The following is a 19,301-nucleotide window of genomic DNA, read 5'->3' on the forward strand; positions in this document are numbered from 1 at the left end:
TAGGAGCTACTGAACTCCTCCTGTTAGGCAATTTGCTGCAATGTACCTTTAAAGGTATTTTTTAAAGTTCGAGGCTTGCCTTCTTTACAGTAAAACTGTCTCGTCTGCTTCCACCTGGGACCTGTTCTAGCAGAGAACTCCTGAAGTTCTGCAAAAGAATTTATGAGGACTTTTGAAACATTTTTAAATCTTTCCAGCTTAATAGATTATCATGTACAAAATGCAATCCATAATTTATGAACTGAATTTTGCAATCACATAATTACAGATTAAGCTACTTAATCTGTAATTTCCAATTTTGATCTGTAAACTCTTTTTAGAACTGACAAAACCTTCCCTAAAATTGAAGGCAGTGTGTGAAATAGGAGCAAAACAGCACCAGTGCCACTGTGCAGGGCAGGAGAGGAATATGGAATGCCCTTTCCAGAAGTGCAAAGATCAGCCCTTGCAGTCTCTTGCATCCCTGTGACACTCTTGAAGTACATGAAATACAGACCCAGTCACCAGGCTCTGCTCATTTAATCACCAATCAATCTGACCTGGCAGATGCTCCAAATGTGGAGAATGAAGTTAGTAAACAAGCTAAACAAATACACATTCTAATAGCAGGTGCTATCAAATTTCTCTTTCTCTAATGAAGTATTTAATTCCTGTGCATATTTTCAAGGAGTGCAGCTGAATATTAATGGCACATGAGGAGATGCAGCAAACAATTTCCAAGGCACAGGATGAGCTTTTCAGCTCTAACTCTGCAGCCTAGTAAATTGCAGAGCTGACATTTACAGGCTCCCCAGCTTCAAGAGTTCAACATTCCTCTAGGAAACAAGAGAAACACCCAGAGTGATATGCAGTAAAATTTCATTAAAATAACCCAGAAAGTTATGAGAACCAGTAATTTTGGGGCAGTTTTCTCCATCAGAACACTTCAGCTAGGCTGTCAAGAGATGTAGTGATGTAGGACATTGTTTTTTATAAAATGGTAAAAATAAAAGCAGAAAGTCTTCACACTAGGATCTCCAAGAGTTACATGTTGCTTCTGTAAAAGCTACAAATATTTTACAATATGATAGAAAATATTACCATGCAACTACTATTTAATCACTCTGTAAAAATGGTTCTAAAATCATTTACCAGAAAACACACCTGCATCAGACTGGCTGAATAATCACCTTGAAATTATTCAAAGTACTTCAGCAAAGCTGAAAAAAGGATTCAGTCAAAAACGTTCAGTGAAGAGTATTTGTGTTCAGATCTATACATCACAAACTATGGTATTTAAAGTTGCAGGTGAATATAAAAATATTTAGAAAATCTCAAAGATGTGTGTCAAACCAACTGTAACATATCCAATCCGTGAGCCCTTCAGTTGCTTACAGAAGCCAGATGCAGAGCACAGGAAGGCTGACACACTTGGAGAGCTCAGGAATTCATCTTTCCTTAGCCCATGAGGAAGACAACCCAAAACCTGACAAGGGATCAGATCACAGACATTGGCTGAGTTTTCCAGTTGAGAATTCTACTCCCCAGTGAAAGAGGCTCTACTCAAAGAAACTGAAGACAGATCACCTACCTTTTCATTCACAGCCATTCAAACTCAAGTCTGTCAGACATACAACCACAAGTATCTTACAGAACACACTTCATTAATAATGTCATTAATAGCAAAAAATTTTATTGTACTTTTGCTTACAAAGCCTTAACGCCAACACAACAACTTGAAAGGCTTTCTTTCTAAAGACCATTTCCATTCCATTTCTTAAAAGTCTTTAAACCAACAATTTTTATCTGTAAAACCCTCCCACCCTTCAGATGAAAACCAAGACTGGCACTCTCTCAGCTCAGTGTCTGGGTACTCAGTGTGCGGTCTTTTCCATAATTCTGAACTCCTGAGGAATCCTCATATAAATAAAAGGTGTTCATGAACCAAAATTAACGATGTTATCAGCTTATTGTAAATTACTTGAATTTTTTTTTTAAGATAGTCATCACTGATTTTGAAATAGTAACCAGTACTTCTAGGCAAGGACTTAAAGGTGACTAATATTTTTGATTACTTGATTTTACTCCATGGCAGCAGAGGTTTTCTTCATCCTAAAGCATGACTGGAAAACACTTCAGGACAGCTCCTATTTGCACACAGCTGGTTTAACGTGATATGCAGATTTCATACTTCATAACAAAAATAGGACTAGAAAAATGTAAAAACCAATCAAACCACAGCTATACAATTGTATCAAAACAGTACCAAGAGCAATTCCAGCATTAAATATTTTTTCATTTGGCTAAGTTTTATCCCAAGAAACAGAATTAATCCTCACTGCCGGCCTGCTTTTCCATTTTCTGTTGTTTCCATTCTGAAAGGCAAGACAACAATTGGTAAGGCTTGTTTATGGAAGAACAATCAACAGTTTAAAAAAATCAGATTTAAATGACTTCATATTTTTTACTTCACTAACTGTCCTGTCTCTCCCTACCCCAGCATATGCAATCTTATATCCTCTTAATACTTCTTTAAGCAGCACTCAGTACATAAAGGAAAGGTTTCTGCAGAGATACATTTCAGCTGTGAAAAACTGTCCACTATCAATCTCACCAAAATAGAAAATATTTGTGTGACTGGAGAATATTCATGTGACTGGAGAATCCATTTTGAAAACTTGCTTTGGCCATTTTTTCCAAGGACTTCATTTTCACCCCTCTTACACTGATCGCTGTCTACCGTTATCTGATTTCCTTCAGAGGAGGCTGGTTTGGTTTTTCAGTATTTTTTGTAGAACATGGACTACTGCCAACTTCATTAGAGCACAGCCTAAGAGTCAACCACTTTATTACCAACAATATTTCTGTATCAGCCATTCCTTTGGAAGCTGAAGCAAGCAGTAAGTCTCAGCTACTGTTTAAACCCCTAAAGTTCAATAAGAGTTTTGCTGCAGGCGTAATCCCTGTGACCCAGGAAGCCCAGCTCTCAGCAGTTAGTCTCACTCAGCACAGATGAAAACAGAAAATCAAACACTGCTGTGTTCTCCATCAATGCTGAGAAGCAAAGGAATGTATTTAGATATTTTAATCATCAAAGGAGTATTTAATACTGTAAACTCCACACTGACTGCTACCAAGATATGGGTAGTGATGCATTTCCTGATACAAACCCATTTTCTTCTTTCAGATGTTGATACAGCTCAGCTTTGTTGTTGACAGAGTTCAACCGACCAATAAATTCCTGGTGTTTCCTAGAGTTGGCAGTATTAATTCTGTTGCTCCATAAAGACAGCAAGGACATTGGCCCTAAAATTGTAAGTAAAAAGAGTCTTAAGTGATGAAAATTTTGAATTAACATTACATCATTATAACACCTTAAAGGAAGTTACAGATTATGCTAATATAACACATTAAAGCAACTAATATTAGACAAACTTACAATAGGGGCTAAATAAATAGAAAACATGCAAAGTGATAAATGGCTGAGGAGTCGCTGCACGTGAGGACTCTGCTTTAAATGCAGAATCTCAGCATCAGCTCAGCCACTGTGACAGAAAATAATTCACACCAAGGAAGAGTGAGAACTGTCAATCCTGACAACTACACAGCTTAGGCAAGTTTATTATTTATTAGCAGGAGACAGTGATTTCTGATACCTGCCCTCAAACAGCATTTCTCACATACCGTACGTCAAACAGCACCAGCAGGAACTTGGCCAACCCCCTATCAACCCAAGAGTCGATCAGCAGACGCACACAGTGTCTTGGTATCTCCCTTTTTTCACAGAGCTAGTGAGGTTAACATGTTTTCCAAGAATTTCTCAACATTTAGCATTCAATTAAACATGATCTTCACTGACTTAGCTTTAACTCCAAAATTATTCACCTCATTACTTTAGAAAACACAGACTGATGCAACATCATCTACCTTTAAATGAAATAATCTATTGCAATTGTCCTGGTTTACCTTTTGCCTTTTCAGCTGTGGGCATTTCATCCATTGTAATGAGTGGCTTTTTGTTGGGGGGCTCAGGAGAATCAGGGGAGTCTTTGATAACTTCAGCTTCTCCCAGTTCTTCTTTCTCCCGATCCAAAAGACCTTTTAACCTTTTTCAGAGGAAGGAAAAGGGTGAGGAACAATATGCTTTAGCAGGACATAATTCTTGATAGCTTTCTGTACTCCTAAAAATTATACAGGACCCGTACCATAAGAAAATTTCTTCTGATCCCTTGGAGTGGGTGACAAACAATAGGGAATTCTAGCCAAATAATCCTCTGTATAAAGCATTACATATAGGAAAGGTTCTTAAATACACAGTTTCACTTTAGTTGTTGAGACAGTTGATGTCTGAATTTTGAAGAAAAGACTAAATTAAATACACAGAGAAATACTATACAGTTTGCTATTATCTTTTCTAGGTGAATTCAGACCCATTCACACCAAACCCCTTTTATCTCAGTCCCCATTTCGGTTCCACATGTGAAAGCTAAGTTGTATGAATGATCATTCACAGGAAGGTATGGAATGTCATCAGCATGGTGCCAGCAGGATAGACGAAAAGGCCCTCCCATCCTAAATGATCCTAGCATACACAGAACACATGCAAATTAAGCTTATTAAAAAGTTTTTTTGATCTCTGTAGAAAGTAGTTTCAAAGAAGGACTACAGAACAGACTTACAGGTGCTTGTCACTTAGACAAGCTACAATAACATGAATTACAGACAGGAGGTAAATGGACAATAACCCTGATGCTCAGCTGACAAAAAGAGCCAAATCAAGCTGGGTTGTTTAATCAACCTGAACAATGAACTATCTACAGCTTGATAAAACAAAAGAACTGCTTGTCCCACATTTTCAGCCATGCTTCAGGTTTCCATAAAGCAGTTTAATTATCTAATAGGTGGTGTGGTTATAATAGAATACAACAGCAGGAACTCCTCAAGGTAAAACACCTAGCTAAGAGGCCAACTAAGAGCAATAGATAAGCTATAGTTTGATTTCACTTTAGAAAATGTACCTCTCTGATTCCTGCCATGGCTTATCTGATTCATAGTCTTTGCCCAACTTCTCCAACTTGTCCTCTTTGTCTTCTCTCTTTCTGCCTCGTTTCTTGCGCTCCTCCTCCTCTGGGGGTTTGCTCCTGCACGCCATGAGACACTCAAGAACTCGCTGGTGTTTGTCAGAGTTGTTTATGTGCGCTCGGACCAGGGTCTCCAGCTCGTTCCACATAATGCGGTACTGCTCATCCCTAAAAGGGTCAGGAAAAACAGATCACATCAAGGATCACCAACACCATTAAACTACTGACTGAATGAATGCAGACCTTAAGAAACAAAACAGAACCCCCAAACCAAAAATAATTCCAAAGAGATTGTATGTCCTCCTGTACTGCTCATTTCTCCAATGGGATTACTCCATACTTGAAACCATATTAACATTTCCCAGTTACCACTCAGAGTAAAGTATCAATTGAAATGGATTATGTCCATTAAAATATTGTTCCACAAGATCTCACTGCCAAAAGGCACTTGTGAAATCTCTCAGGTGCTTGCTAACAATGCAGTATCAGAGGGCCACTCATGTACTGACATGCAAATTAATGATTACATTATTTGGGTTAAAAAAAAAAGGAAAGAATTGCACCACACTACTGTCAATAACTCCCAGTCACGCAGGCAAATCAGGAGCTTTTGAATTTCTTTTCAATCAATTATTGGAAATACAAGGAACACCTCCTGTGATTGAGGGATCAGAATATTTTATGCTTATTTTAAAGAAGTATCCCCTATTTTAAATAACTGTTCCAGAAGGACTCTAATACATCCCAATTTTAATTCATCGTTCATTTAAAATACATTTCAGTTTTCCTTTTTATTAATTTGAAGTTATTCCACTTTATCTGTCCAATTTGTATCAATTTCTTACCTTTGCTGATAACTATCTTTGATTTTACATTTTTTAACACATTTAAGTTCTTAGGTAATAAGATTGTAGAGGTTTGTTTCCCTAACATACAGCAGTAACAGTACTGTTATAGCCCCTAAATGATACAGGTGAAGCACTCACAGCATTTAGGATGTGCAATACAGTGTTTAGTTCCCTATGTATTACTTTTAGCCTGTATTTAAAAAATTTGGTACAAAAACATTGTCAACAGTATTTCTGAAAATAGTCCAGAATCAACAAAGAGAGATATGCATGTAACCTTTTTGGCCCCTTTCCTCTGGTACCAACTGTTGAAATTGGCAGTGGATCGTTCTTCCTCTCCATGTCTACCAAATTGTATATAGTTTTTTGACAATTCAGCACATCCTCATCAGTCATTGTTTCCTTTACAATCACACTAGCTAATGGCACTACCTGTAAGAAAAACCAAAAATGAACACCAAGAAAATGTGTGTGTGTCACAAGAGAACAACAGGGAGAAAAAAATTGAAGGAAATGAAACAACACACCCTCTTATCCTCAGTTTAGTACTAGCTGCAAGTGTAAGCAGATGCTTCCTTTATCCAGCAGAACTGGAGCTGTCAGGTTCAAACAATTTTTACTTAATTTAGCATTCTAATAATCTACTGCATTAAATACAGTGTTACTTCAGGAAAATAAGGCTGAAAATAAACTGATTTTACAGCAAGGGATTTATCACCCCATAGAGTTGGTATTTCACCAAATGACAAGGGGAAACTTAATCTAGGAGCAGAACAAAAATGTACACAGCCCAGGTTACTTACAGCTTGCATGTTGAAGATCGTGGTCTGAGAAATAATCATAGGCCAGTAACGAGTATGTTTCTCTAACTGATCTTTTGCACGTTCCAATGGAATTTCAAGACTTCCATCGATCTTATATCTGGGCTCTAGAAAAGGAGTTAATCGGTTTTCCCTCATAAATTCACCAAAATCCTAATAACCAAACAAGATACAATTAGGCATTTCTCTAACAAAGTAACTTTCAGTGAAGGGGCTAAACAGCTCAGCCTTGCTTATCACTTTGTACCATCCCACTGCCACATCCGACCCTACCAACCACAGCCCTGTCTCTAGCACTCATGCATTAACCTAAGGGAACACAAAAAGAGGGGCACAGAAATATGGGGTAAAAAAATCAATGTATGGGTTTTGACAAGGAGGACTTCCTGATCTGCGAGGTACTTAATATATGGGAAGAGTTATATTTTTCCAGAAGGAACTTCTACTTATTTACAAAAGACATCAAGGATGTGTTGAAAAAAATAAAGGATAAACAAAATGCATGTCAGCTGATTGATATCACGGTTCAAAGCTGTCAACTTCATCTTTTCTATTTATTGTACAAACCACTGATGTGCAATCTATCCTTTGACAATACTCACAATACAGTCCTATGTGTATCCAATACACAGAAGAAAATTGCCAAGAAAAGTATTTTTCTAGAGTCAGAACAAATTTTAAACATTCCTAGTGCATTAAGGAGGCATTTCTTGACACATGACGTATTTTATGAAGCAGGCGTATCAACAAGCTTAGTATTTTCTACTAAATATTTATCAAGATACTTATTACAAAGGAAGTTTGACCATGCAATCCACTCTAACATTTTATTCCCACATCTACTGCCCTGCATCTGTTGTCATGTGAGAGAAGCAGCAATGTAGGACAGAAGGACTCTTACTGTGATCCTGTAGTCAGTGACCCTCCCACCACAGCCTTCGCTAATTGAGGGGGGATCTTCCAGAATTGAGCGGGAGCTGCTCAACACATGCAAGAAAATCTCTCCGCCGTGGCTGCTGAGCATGTGGCTAATGACTTTTGAGCCAGACTTGCGTGGTTGTTCCAACAACACCGAACGACCTGGTGGAAAGGAGATCACTTTCATTCACTCATTCCTGTGTGCTGCAATTTTAAATTTCGAGCTGCAAAAATACAAGTTTGTGCTTGGCTAAGAAGAATCTGAACCCACCAAAGTGGTGTTTTCACCCAGCTGAACAAAGAACTGCCATCTCCGCATTTCTTGACACAGAACAGGGTATATGTTCCTTAAAATTTTACAAAGCAACACCAAAAGACCTCTCCTAGGCCAATCAATCATTTTTTCTATAGGATATTATTCTTAGGAAAAAATACATATTCACAAGGCATTCAAGAGCCCTGCCGCAGAACCATTCCCATTAAAAGCAATTTTCAAAAAGTAATAAAATAACCTCTTGAGTATAAAGGTATCAGCTGATACCACCTGCTAATGCTTACTGGATAAATGGATTTTTCAGGCAGAGAAATAAAACTGCATTTGTCTTATTTCCAGTAAAATACACCAAGCATTAAAGGGTGCATTCTCCAAATAAATTTCTTTTCATCAGAAAGCAGAATCAGAAGAGTGAGCTGAAATATGCTATTAATTTTGGTTCTAACCATTTTTATTAATGAAAGGACATTTTCACCACACAATCTCTAGAGTAAAATACACTAAGATATAGTGTTTAATAAAACCACTGCATGTTTAGACAAATTACTTGACTACAGGAAAATTCCATTAAAAGGATATCTGTAATGCCATTTTGTTTACATACAAACCTCCATTTCAATACTACTTCTTCTTTACATCTTTCCTCCCATCTTCAATTACGAAACACATTTGCCTTCTCTTATTTATAGGACATTTTAAAATAAACATAGTATTTTTACAGTATACACACATTACTGCTATACAAATCAAAATGTGCTACATGCTCCATTTACAAAATAAAAAATTATGACGTCAAATAATTAGCCAAGGACACTTTTACCATTAAGGAGGAAGTTTGTAAGGCATGAAGAAGGTCTGCTATTTACATCTACTGGTGAAATTCTGTATGCTCCAGTGCAATAGTGCAGTTCTGAAAAAGAAAGGAGTAGAAAAGTGGAGTGTAATTCTAGAGACAGAAAAATAAAATCCACAAAATAAAAGAATGGAAGAGGAGGAGACTAGTCCAAAATGAACAGAACTAAAAAGTCTAGATGCCTCTCAGTCTCAAAGTCCTCACTGGAAGGATTCCCAAGAGTCCACAGCTCATAGAATCTCATACACTTCCAAGCCCTGTTTCCAGCAGAAACCGCAATTCTTTATCTCCTGAATTATTTCACTGACCAGTCAGTCTGTTCTTATTTCTCTTACCAGATTTTCTGGCCTGCTGGCTCAACAAGTCAACATAAATTGATAATAGTTAATAGGCGCATGAGCTCCATGGCCACACGATTCCTGTGTGACCTCAGATCTGCCCTGTCTTTCTCTCCTGTACTCAGATTTGTACAAGTTACCAACCAGGTCTGGAACATTCCACGTCACCTACCCACACTGTTGGTTCGAGGAGTGCACCATTTCAGGGTAACAGTTTCTTTAAATGTGCCTTCTCTGCTATTGCCACCCACGTGGTTATCACCTACAGAGAAAGGCAGAAAGAGGAGGGGATCAACCAGAGTTTACTACAGAAAAACAACTCTAAACTTTTAAGGTACAAAATTACCATGAATATATACACAATGTAATCTAAATTTAAAACTTAAGATGCCCGACTTTTTGATTTGACAATTAGAAAGTTCCACATAAGTTTAGTTCTATCAGTAGCAGTCAATTTTTTCCCGCTAAAATGACCAGGACTTTTAAGACAATATCTTTATTAAAATTTTCCACATAGAAATCAGAACTATTAAATACTAGAGCTGACTGGTTCAATTGACTTTGGAAATACAATATGTACGAGAAACAATCTAAAGGTACATTTGACAAGTTTAGTTTTTTGGGGAAAGAAATATTTGGTCTCATCATCCAGTCTCTTTGCTACGTCAGATTCAGCCTGAATTTTCTCAATGTGTTCTACTGACCACAGACACTTTATTACTAAAATAGTGGAAATACTTTATTATTAAAATTAACTGCAACAATTTTAGAAATTATCTCTCAGAATATCTAAAGGCCAAACTTACTTAACCTGAAAATTCCTTGGCAAAATTTCAGAGAAATAAGACCAGTGTAACTAAATTCCTGCTTTCCTAGCATCAGAGCTACTACAACCAAAATATGTATTTAGAAACAAATGAAAGAACCCAAAATTTACAAGATCTAAGAACAGATTTTTTCCTGTCCAAGTCCTGATAGGAAAAACGTGAAGAGGAAATGCAGTCAGAGTGCTTTTGTATTTTCCTAGGACACCTAATTACTTGAGCCAACAAGTTTTACAAAATTGCTTCTGAGCTCTGGCAATAAAAGCTTTAAGATTTCAACATCATAACACAGTTTAGGTGAGGCCGAGGTCATTAATGTGACACCCTATGCTTTTCATCAATCTTTAGTCATCCACTCCCCTAAAATTTGGAGCACAGCACTTGGAGATGACAAAGGAATTAGCTCCTCTTCCTCAAAGTAATGGGATAAAAAGCACAAACTCCCCAAATGGCTACTTATGGATCATATGACATTTGATTCTACTAATAAAGATATTATAAGCTGATTTTTAACAAAGTTTTACTTCAGGCAAGATCCTCAAAAAAATAATTCTGCAAAAGACTAAGTGTTGTGCTTTTCTAATTTTGGTTGTGCTATTAAAAAATTCACCTCACAGGTATACTAAGTAGTAATTCCAAATTTACAATCATAAAAGATAGTACATATTTAAAATACAACAAAAAAGCTCAACAGCCAAACAAGTCTTGTTTTTTCCGAAGCAATTACCGTCATAAACGACATTTAGGCCTGTGGGATGTAAGTGCTGCTAATTATTATTACTTAACAAAGTTCAATTGTGCAAGGCATAATTTTGCACAAATATCCATAAGAGGGACTTCATTTTGTAAAATCTCCCTGTGTATCTGGTCTCTCATCTACTTTTTGTACCTCAGTAAAAAACTGACATGCCCTTCAAATCTCACAGCAATATCCAGAACATAGGTGAATTTGGCCTGTTTTCTCATTGCTGTATTAAAATATGTCAATAATGAGTAAAACTCTAATGCCAACATTACAAATTAAGTTTCCTGGGATACAAGGAGTAACTGAAATATCTACTACTTGAGCCCGAAATTTACACGGATTTGAAGCGCTCGATCTCTCTTTGTGAATATTCCCAAAGAGGTTGATCAAAAGCCACCTTCACAGGGCCATTTCTACTTACCACTCTTTAAAAAATCCACGTGTGCCTCTTTGTGATGAAGCAGCTCCACATCATAGTTGGCTGATGTGTTAGCGTGTTGCTCCTCCTTCAAGAGAGAAAGGTAGACATAAATAAAATTACTTTAGCTAGAGGTCACCATTTCCATAAATGAATGTTTCTACATTTATCTTTCAGTCCAGAAGAAAACAAAGTCTCCAAGTGCCTCAGACAACAACAGGATTGCAACGCTGAGGAAACTTTGCTCTCTGAGCAGTTTAAAGATGCAGCCAACTGCTTTTCATCTTATTTTCTTTTTTGAAACCCTATTCCTCTTTATACAAGCTTCACGTCAGGGTGCAGAGCATCACATACAGGTAAAAACGAGGCTTGTCTACTTCACGAAATTAGTGAAGTTAAAGAAGCCTACAAAATGTTACATAATCACCAGCAGTTACAACTTACTGAGCAGCAACAAAGGCTCACTGCAGAGTAGAGTGACAATTACTTTTCAAAAGCAGAAATCAAGAATCCAAACCAAAACCCACACTTTGAACTTCTTATTTCTTAAGCTTATGAGAAGGGGTGCAATTGCAGCTGCAAGTTTATAACTAAAAAAATGGATTTTTGTAAAGAGGACACTGCATCTTCAAACAGCTGCAAAGGATCAGCAAAAGCAGAACAGTAACTCTGCTAATTTACTTAGTTTAAAAAAGAAAAACAATTAAAAAAAGAAAATAAAAAAAACCACAGAGAACCCAACATAGTCTATTACTATAGGGACAAAGGCAGAAGGATAAGGCACACCAGCAGCACACAGGTCAGAAAGTTATAGACAAGGTATTTGCAAACGGAAGTCACATTTATGCCATGACCCATGTTAAATTCTCATAAAAACTGAAAATTATTTTCATATCATGTTTTAACTTATAAAATCCACACAATATTTTTAGTTTTCAAATATGCAATGATTGACTGTGTTACAAGTCAATTAACTTTTAAATTATGAAGATTATCTGCCTATGGCTCTTTTTCTGTTTGAATACTGACACTTGTGTCTCAATTGTCTCTTGCTGCCTCATCAGAAAATTACTGTCAACTAATTCTAAACTGCACTAATTTCCCTCCAAGTAGCAAAAAAAAATTAAAATATGAACACAACTTCTATCACAAGATGCTTAATTCAACATCTTCCTTAAGTAGGGATATCCTGTCCCCATTTCATGTTTATGGATTTTCGGAGTAGAAAACCCACTAGAAAACCCTTGGTAAAAAAGCAGCTTTTAGTTACAAACACCTTTATGTTGGGTGGGCATGATAATGAAACAAAGAAAAAAGAGACTCACTATGCCACTATAATGCACAAGGGTCAAGAATATCTAAACACAACTAGAAGAAGACGAAAGAATCACAGACAAATTGATCTGAGGCAAACAAGACTGTATTTATATAAAGTAATACAAACAGAACTGAAATAACACCTGTATTGTTACTTCAAAAATTGAGATTTGGCAATACAATATTTTGTTCTGTGATCCTTCTTTACTTTTTTTCCCCTTTATTTTTACTAACCTGATCACAGACATTGAATGTGGGCTAATAAAAGAAAAAAAAATGATATGGAGAGAAAAACAATGTAAAAATTCAATTAAAATAAACATCAAAAGTTTTCAAACAAATTTAGAAGTGATGCAGCTAGTTAACACAGAGCTGTAGACACAATATTACCTTCATAGGGATGTTAGTTATTGTGGTTGAAGCCAGATCAAAGTGTTGCTGTACTAAAAGATTCAGTTTTGTAGCCAGGTGCCTCCCTGCACGGACACTGTGCACTTCACTGGTTAGAACAGGGGAGAGCTGAAATAAATTGATACATGGAATTCATAGTTTAGGTTGTGATATCATCCAAAAGTACAGTTTGCTCAACTCTCAAATAAGCATTTATACTCCTAAACTACCTAAACCTATACTCCTAAAACTACCTAAATCTATACTCCTAAAACTACCACTCAAAAACCCACACCAAGGGAAACTACTGAGCAAGAAGCAAAACCTATTTTCTTTCTGAATTCTAAGCTTATGTCAAGTGCTACAGATGCAGTTCTTAAAAACAGTAAAAAAAACCAAAACATTAGAAGTGTGCTAAAAATGTGACAAACTTCCTATTTGTTAATAGGAAAAATAGTATCACAACATGGGGAATAAATTTTAACAGCAGCTCTGGGCCTAGTTTTACATTCTTTTACCTGCTAAGTAACAGTAGCAAAGTAATTTTTAGATGTCTACCTGTAAGTGCATCATACATACACAAGGCAAATAAACACAAGCTAGGAGATATATTTGATTTTTCCTTAGCCAAGAAGAACAGCGGGTTGGGGCTCAAGAACAAAACAAAAATTCTAAAAACCACACAACAAAAACTACAACAACAATCCCCCAAAATGCCAAAACAAGAACCCCAAAAAACAACAACAAAAAAATCCCAAGACCCAAACCCAGTGACTGCCTTAGGGAGGGAAGAAGTCTATTCATTATCTTCCATTTACAATTTTTAGCACAACTACAGCAGAGTTCTGTAGAAATAAATCACAGGAAGGTAGTTCCTCACAATCGCTTTCATGTATTAAATACTACATAGCACTACATGCTTTTCATGTTAAGTCATTTTTCTAGGGTCTTTTCTTACAGACATTAATGCAGAGCAGACTGTTGAATGGCAAAATACATTACAGATTTTTTTTTTATGCACTTGGTTTCAAACAACCACCACATGTGCTTTTGCTACTGAACAACTGAGAATAATTTGCACTATTTTCAGTTTGACGTGGCTCTCAATCTGGGATAAGCTTTCTCATTTTAAGCTCCTCACCTCTTTTTTAGGACGATCTGAAACAAGGCTGTCTTCACCGACGGGGTACGTGTGGATTAACACCAGTTCACATTTCTGAATCTGCATTAGACTTAAAAATAAAATAATTTTGCTTAGCCTACAGCATGGCACACTATCTCCTAAAATTAAATTAATTCTGGTATCTAGAACATGGAATCATAGCATAAATTAGTAACATGTTGTTTATGAAAGCGTGCTGCAGAAACTAGGTTGCAGATACGATTTTCAAAAGCATAGACTTCAAAATAAGTTTCTTATCAGAATACAAACAAAAGCCTAACACTTCTTGCTCCTCAGATGCTATAGTGTTGTGCTTCTTTTTTGGACACATCAATGGAGTAAGTCCTTAACAGTTGCAACCTGTTCAGCTTTATTCAGCTGAATATTGACACTATAGAGGATTTGTGTCTCCAAGTGTAGGTAAGAATGAGGGGATTCCTGGCAACATGAGAACAACTACCCTAACAGCACAGAGAGATGGGACATGTAATGGGATATATGCTAACCGCGATGTGGTTGGAAGTTTGGAGTGATAAAAACATTGCACCACATCTCTACCTACAGGAATGAGACATCCCTGTCTTTACAATGGATTGAACACCTAATTCCTTGGGCAGGATCCTTTATACATCCATGAAACTGCAACTGCAGCAGGAAAAATAGGAGAGTGCTGCTTCTGCTCTTGAAATGCCTGAGGAGCAGACAGGAATAGAATCTCAACCCACAACAACTTTACAAGATAACACAGTGCTGTAGGCAAACACTTCAGAGTTTAATTAGACAAAAGATATGTGGAGAAAGAGTACATCTCCTCTGAGAAGTCTATTTCAAGATTCCTGTATCTCAAGGGAAGTTCCAGGCAATACAGTCATTTAGAAACTAAAACTAGTTTCAAAGAAGTTAGCTGTAACACAGTATTATCAAGAAAAACTGCTCCAGATGAATTAGTGATTAAAAGCGTGTAACAAGGCACAGTTATGCATCTCATTTTGGAGCAGATGTAGAAGGTAACATGCTAAAGAAACCCTGTCCTATGAAGGATGACACTGGAAAGATAATGATCATACACCAGCTCTAAGCTAACAATATCACGATTTACTGCCTTCTACTTCACATTCATTCAAATGTGAGGTACAGGTTCATTATAGTGAGTTTTGACAGAAATACATCCGTATTTCCTACAGGATGCAAGAAACTCTGTTAAAAGCATACTCACTGGTCAGAGTTAGCTGCAAGCTTGTTGTGCTCATGAATGGTCTCCTGAACACAATCCTCCAGCATCCGAACATGGCTGTCACTACAAAGAAAAGTGGACTTCTTTTAAGGCTGCACCATCAATCCTCCTGTTCAAAGCTACTGAATATTTCTCTACTTAAAGTGGGAAATCTTTGAAACTTCTGGAATTTTACTGTCAGAATCCCATAAACAAAATCTTTGATAAGGTGAGAAGTACTCTAAGAAGGATCTGTGCAAAAAAGATGCCTGCAGCCCTTGTGAGAATGTCTGAACCGCTGGTGTAGGGGCAGCACAGGCCCTACATTCCCCACCTCTTGGCGTTGGTGATGCAGATGATCCTGCCCCTGTTGCCCACGCGCTCTGCGTTCTCCATCAGCGTGGTGCGGGCCTCGTGCTGGTACTCGGTGATCTTGCAGAGTGCCTCAACAGCGGCCACCAGCCCGTGCAGGATGCTGCAGCACTCGGGGTCTGCCCGCGGGTTCGGCGGCCCCACGGCCGCCAGCGCCGCCATCAGCTGGGTGGAACAAAGAACTGTTACCCAGAGGCACCTCCCGGCTTTCAAACCTGAGAAGTCAGCATTCTAACACATCTGACATGCAGATTATAGTTGCTGGGAGAAGGGCAAATGGAACAACTAACGAACATTACTGGCAGCCTTCTGGAAAACCTGTGGCCATAAATTATCCTTTTCAGTTTCATTTATTCATTGTGATTAAACAGTCTCATTTATTATAGAGAAATACCTGGCTATAACAACAACTTATATCCAACACCCGCAAACATTCTAATATTGTTAGTTTCCTTCTGCTTTTACTTTCTGAGAATTTGGAAATGCATTTCTTCCTCAAAGTAAATTTTTAGAGGATGAGCCCTTTCAGGATGAAACAACACAACCATGAAGAGGATATTAACAATTAATGTATTTAAAGTAAGTTATTTGCCTCTCATGCGAATATTTTTAAAAATAATTGAAGTTCAAGAAGTAGCACTAAATTACAGAAGAAATATGTAACTAATTTATTCATAATGTTTATTTTAAATATTTAAGTCTCTACTTAAAGATACTAGATTCTTTTTAAATTTTGTCTATAGAAGAATCCAGGCTCACAGGCAGCTATTTGAAATTCTGTTATACAATTTCAAACTAGATCCACCAATACTGTAATTAACCAGAGTTATTTCATATTGAACACAATGTTTATTTCACAATGAAGTCTGAACTACAAAACAAAAGAACAGTTACAAATCATACCTCCTGCAAGTTCTGATCTTCTTGAGTCCAAGAATTCAACACATGAGCCCCAGAATCACTCACAATGAAATTCACCTCCAAGGACCAAAAAAGCATATTAAGGTAACAGCCATTATATGGTTACTTCACCAAATTTAAACAAACATGAATTCCACTTCTTTTTTCTGGTTGTCGGGAGATAATGTGCAATGACAAGCCAAACTCAAAATAACAAATCCACAAAAATCACACACTCCTGCTATATTCAGTTTTCCCCTTAGTAATATGAGTAACAACTTCTACTTATATTTGTACACCAGAAAATCATTCTCTACACCAAATAAGATTTTCAAAATACTAGAATTTTAAGGATTAGTTTAGATTTCCAGTAGGACAGCCACAAAATAAAGTAAATTCTAATACTGTAAACTGCACATCATTCTCCAAAGTCTGTCACAGTAATCATGGGGTAAATATCTACCAAGATTTAACAAACATTACTAAGAAAATATGGTTTTCTAAACAAGAAGCTGTGTGTGCCAGGAAACTCTCCTCCCACCTTTCCAACCTGTTAGCTCCAGGGCAATCCTGCCCTCTTCCTAAAGCCCAGAATTCCTTCAATGTTGATACCAAAACTCTGTTTACAGAGAGCTACCATGTGTGTTCAGCAGCAAAATTTAACTTAAGACAGTAACTCACTGAAGCTTTTGTAAAGTCATTGTTCAGGAGGGCACAATAATAAAGCTCTAAGTTGCCCTAAAGACTTCTCCATGTTTTGCACCAGCTTGTAAAGTGACATTAGGACAATGAAAGATTCCAAAATTAAATATGTAATGAGATACTACTGAAACCAATTAAAGGACTATGAAGTATATAAAAAGCAAAAACAAATTTTAAGTGATAAATTACAATTTGATATTTTACTCTAAACAACACAAAGATATTAAAAGACTTAAATAAAAGATGAAAACATCCCTTATTGTATCAAGTACGACATGCAGCACAGCTGGCAGAACCTACCAGTTTCTTGAAAGGGAAAATATCATACATTATTCTACAGTACTCCATGGATGACTCCACTGAGCAGGTCCACAGGGACTTGGAGATGGGTGCCAAAGGAATGATGCCTTGGGTGCGATTCTTCACTAACATATCGAATTCTACGTGCTGCCTGCATGATTCTGCCATGTAGGGGCAGTGATCCACAACGAAAACAGTTTTGTGAGACTCAGAAAATATTTTCATTTTCTTCCTGAAAGAAACAGACATCAAAAGCGGAAAGAAATTGCACATGGTGGAAAAAAACCCAAACAAAAGACATCATAAGTTGACAGTGAAAATTACACACGCATCCTAGAAATATGCTAGTTTTAGAGTCCATATTTAGTAGACTACATATTTTATCAGAAGAAACTATTTTTTCTCAGGAGAAAAAACAGAGAAAAGTGGAACTATATTGCTGAAAAGGCAACAAAAATGCACAGTATTACTCTCCCCACTTTTCTATTTCAAACCAACTTTAAAGAAGAAGTACACAAACTGCTTCTTATTTAAAGCTTATTTCCTAAAATAAGGAACATGCAAAACAACAATAATAAACTTTATAGACCTTTAAACAACATAGACTTTTAAGCCAATTTTCAGTCTTGGCTTTGCTAAATACATCTTACTTTTAAACGAGTAGTTGCATCTGTACTTCAACATCTCACTGACAAATATACCAAGTGTGAAATCATAAAAAAACACAGAGCAGGTAGGGCTGGAAAGAACCTCCAGAAATCATCCAGTCCAACCCCCAAACAAGGCAGGATGACCTAGAGCGGGTAATGCCTTCACGTGGGTATGGAAAGGAGGGGGACTCCCTTCCCAGGCAGCTGCTCCAGGGCTCTGCACCTTTTATGCACAGAAGTTCTTCCTCATATTGAGGTGGAACTTCTGTGTTTTCGTTTATGGCCACTGCTCCTCGTCCTGTCGATGGGCACCACCGAAAACGGCAATTTCTAGCGTAAGAATTTATTTTTCCGTGTACTTCTGCTGAATTACAGAATACACAAAATAAAAAATACATATAAGCTCATTAAAAAAAACCCCTAAAATATCAAAGCAACGCGGCTTCCTCAGGGGGAGGGAGCGGGACATGCTTGGGCCCCTTGATCGGCTGCAGCAGACGGGGCTCACTACGGCCCCTTCGGCGTGAGCCCCGGCCGCTGCCTGCCCGGCCCGAGGGCTCGCAGCCTGCCCTCGGCGGGGCAGGGAGCCCGAGGGGCCGAGGCAGCGCCGCTGGAAAGCGTTACGGCGACGGTGAGCGTTTCTCACCTAGGTCGGCTCCTCCTGTGGTGCAGCAGCCCCGGTCCCGCTCCTCGCCGCGCGCGGCCGCGGCCCCGCTCCGAGGAGGAGGAGGAGGGACGAGGCCCGCGGGGCGCCCTAGACGGGGCGAGGCGCGGGCGCCTCCGGCTGGGCCCCCTCCATATCCCTGCGGCGCTCTGCTCGTCCTCCTCGGGCGGCTCGTTGGGGAGCGCGGGGCCCGGGTCCGGCCTGCGCGCCCGGCGCCCGCGGGGGTGGGAGAGGCGGCCGGAGCCCCCTCCGCTCCGCCCACCCCTGAGCCCACGGGGGCCCCGCGCGGCCACGGGCGCCGCCGGCACCGCGGCTCCCCCGAGGGGAGCGCCCGGCCCTTGTCCGCACTTCCCCGGGCCACAGCCCCGGCCAGGATCACTCGCCCGACATGCCGAGGCCACCACCGGCCCCGTTCTCGTTCCTGCTCCTGTTCCCCGCCCCGCCCCGCCCCGCCCGTCCTTGCGCTCCCCGCACGGCTCGGGGGAGGAGCCCGTGATCTCGCGAGAGCACGCTGACGCCCTCTGGGCGGGCC

The 19,301-nt window shown here is 38.7% G+C and overlaps 1 protein-coding gene across 1 annotated transcript; it reads right to left on the reverse strand.

Moving 5' to 3' along the window:
* Positions 1-1,647: 1,647 nt before the first annotated feature.
* Positions 1,648-19,219, reverse strand: INTS13 (integrator complex subunit 13). Its single transcript, XM_039708074.1, has 17 exons — positions 18,752-19,219; positions 17,456-17,687; positions 16,457-16,531; positions 15,516-15,718; positions 15,185-15,265; positions 13,948-14,038; positions 12,807-12,935; positions 11,103-11,187; positions 9,285-9,374; positions 8,742-8,831; positions 7,631-7,809; positions 6,712-6,882; positions 6,186-6,340; positions 4,998-5,228; positions 3,946-4,085; positions 3,150-3,285; positions 1,648-2,354 (listed from the first exon to the last, which is right to left on the reverse strand). The coding sequence occupies exons 2-17, from the start codon at positions 17,678-17,680 to the stop codon at positions 2,315-2,317; spliced, it is 2,121 nt and encodes a 706-aa protein (XP_039564008.1). The 5' UTR covers positions 17,681-17,687; positions 18,752-19,219; the 3' UTR covers positions 1,648-2,314.
* Positions 19,220-19,301: the final 82 nt, after the last annotated feature.

This window comes from Passer montanus, unplaced genomic scaffold (assembly GCF_014805655.1).
Source record: "Passer montanus isolate IOZ18808 unplaced genomic scaffold, ASM1480565v1 scaffold20, whole genome shotgun sequence".
Classification (NCBI taxonomy): Eukaryota; Metazoa; Chordata; class Aves; order Passeriformes; family Passeridae; genus Passer; species Passer montanus.

Excerpts from the sequence above, each read along its gene's own strand:
- INTS13 (XM_039708074.1), bottom strand. The coding sequence starts at position 17,680 with ATGAAAATATTTTCTGAGTCTCACAAAACTGTTTTCGTTGTGGATCAC. Across the intron at positions 11,188-12,806 it reads TAACTAACATCCCTATGAAG|GAGGAGCAACACGCTAACAC; the intron begins GTAATATTGTGT and ends TCTCTCTTGAAG. Across the intron at positions 7,810-8,741 it reads TACAAACTTCCTCCTTAATG|GTCGTTCGGTGTTGTTGGAA; the intron begins GTAAAAGTGTCC and ends CCTTTCCACCAG.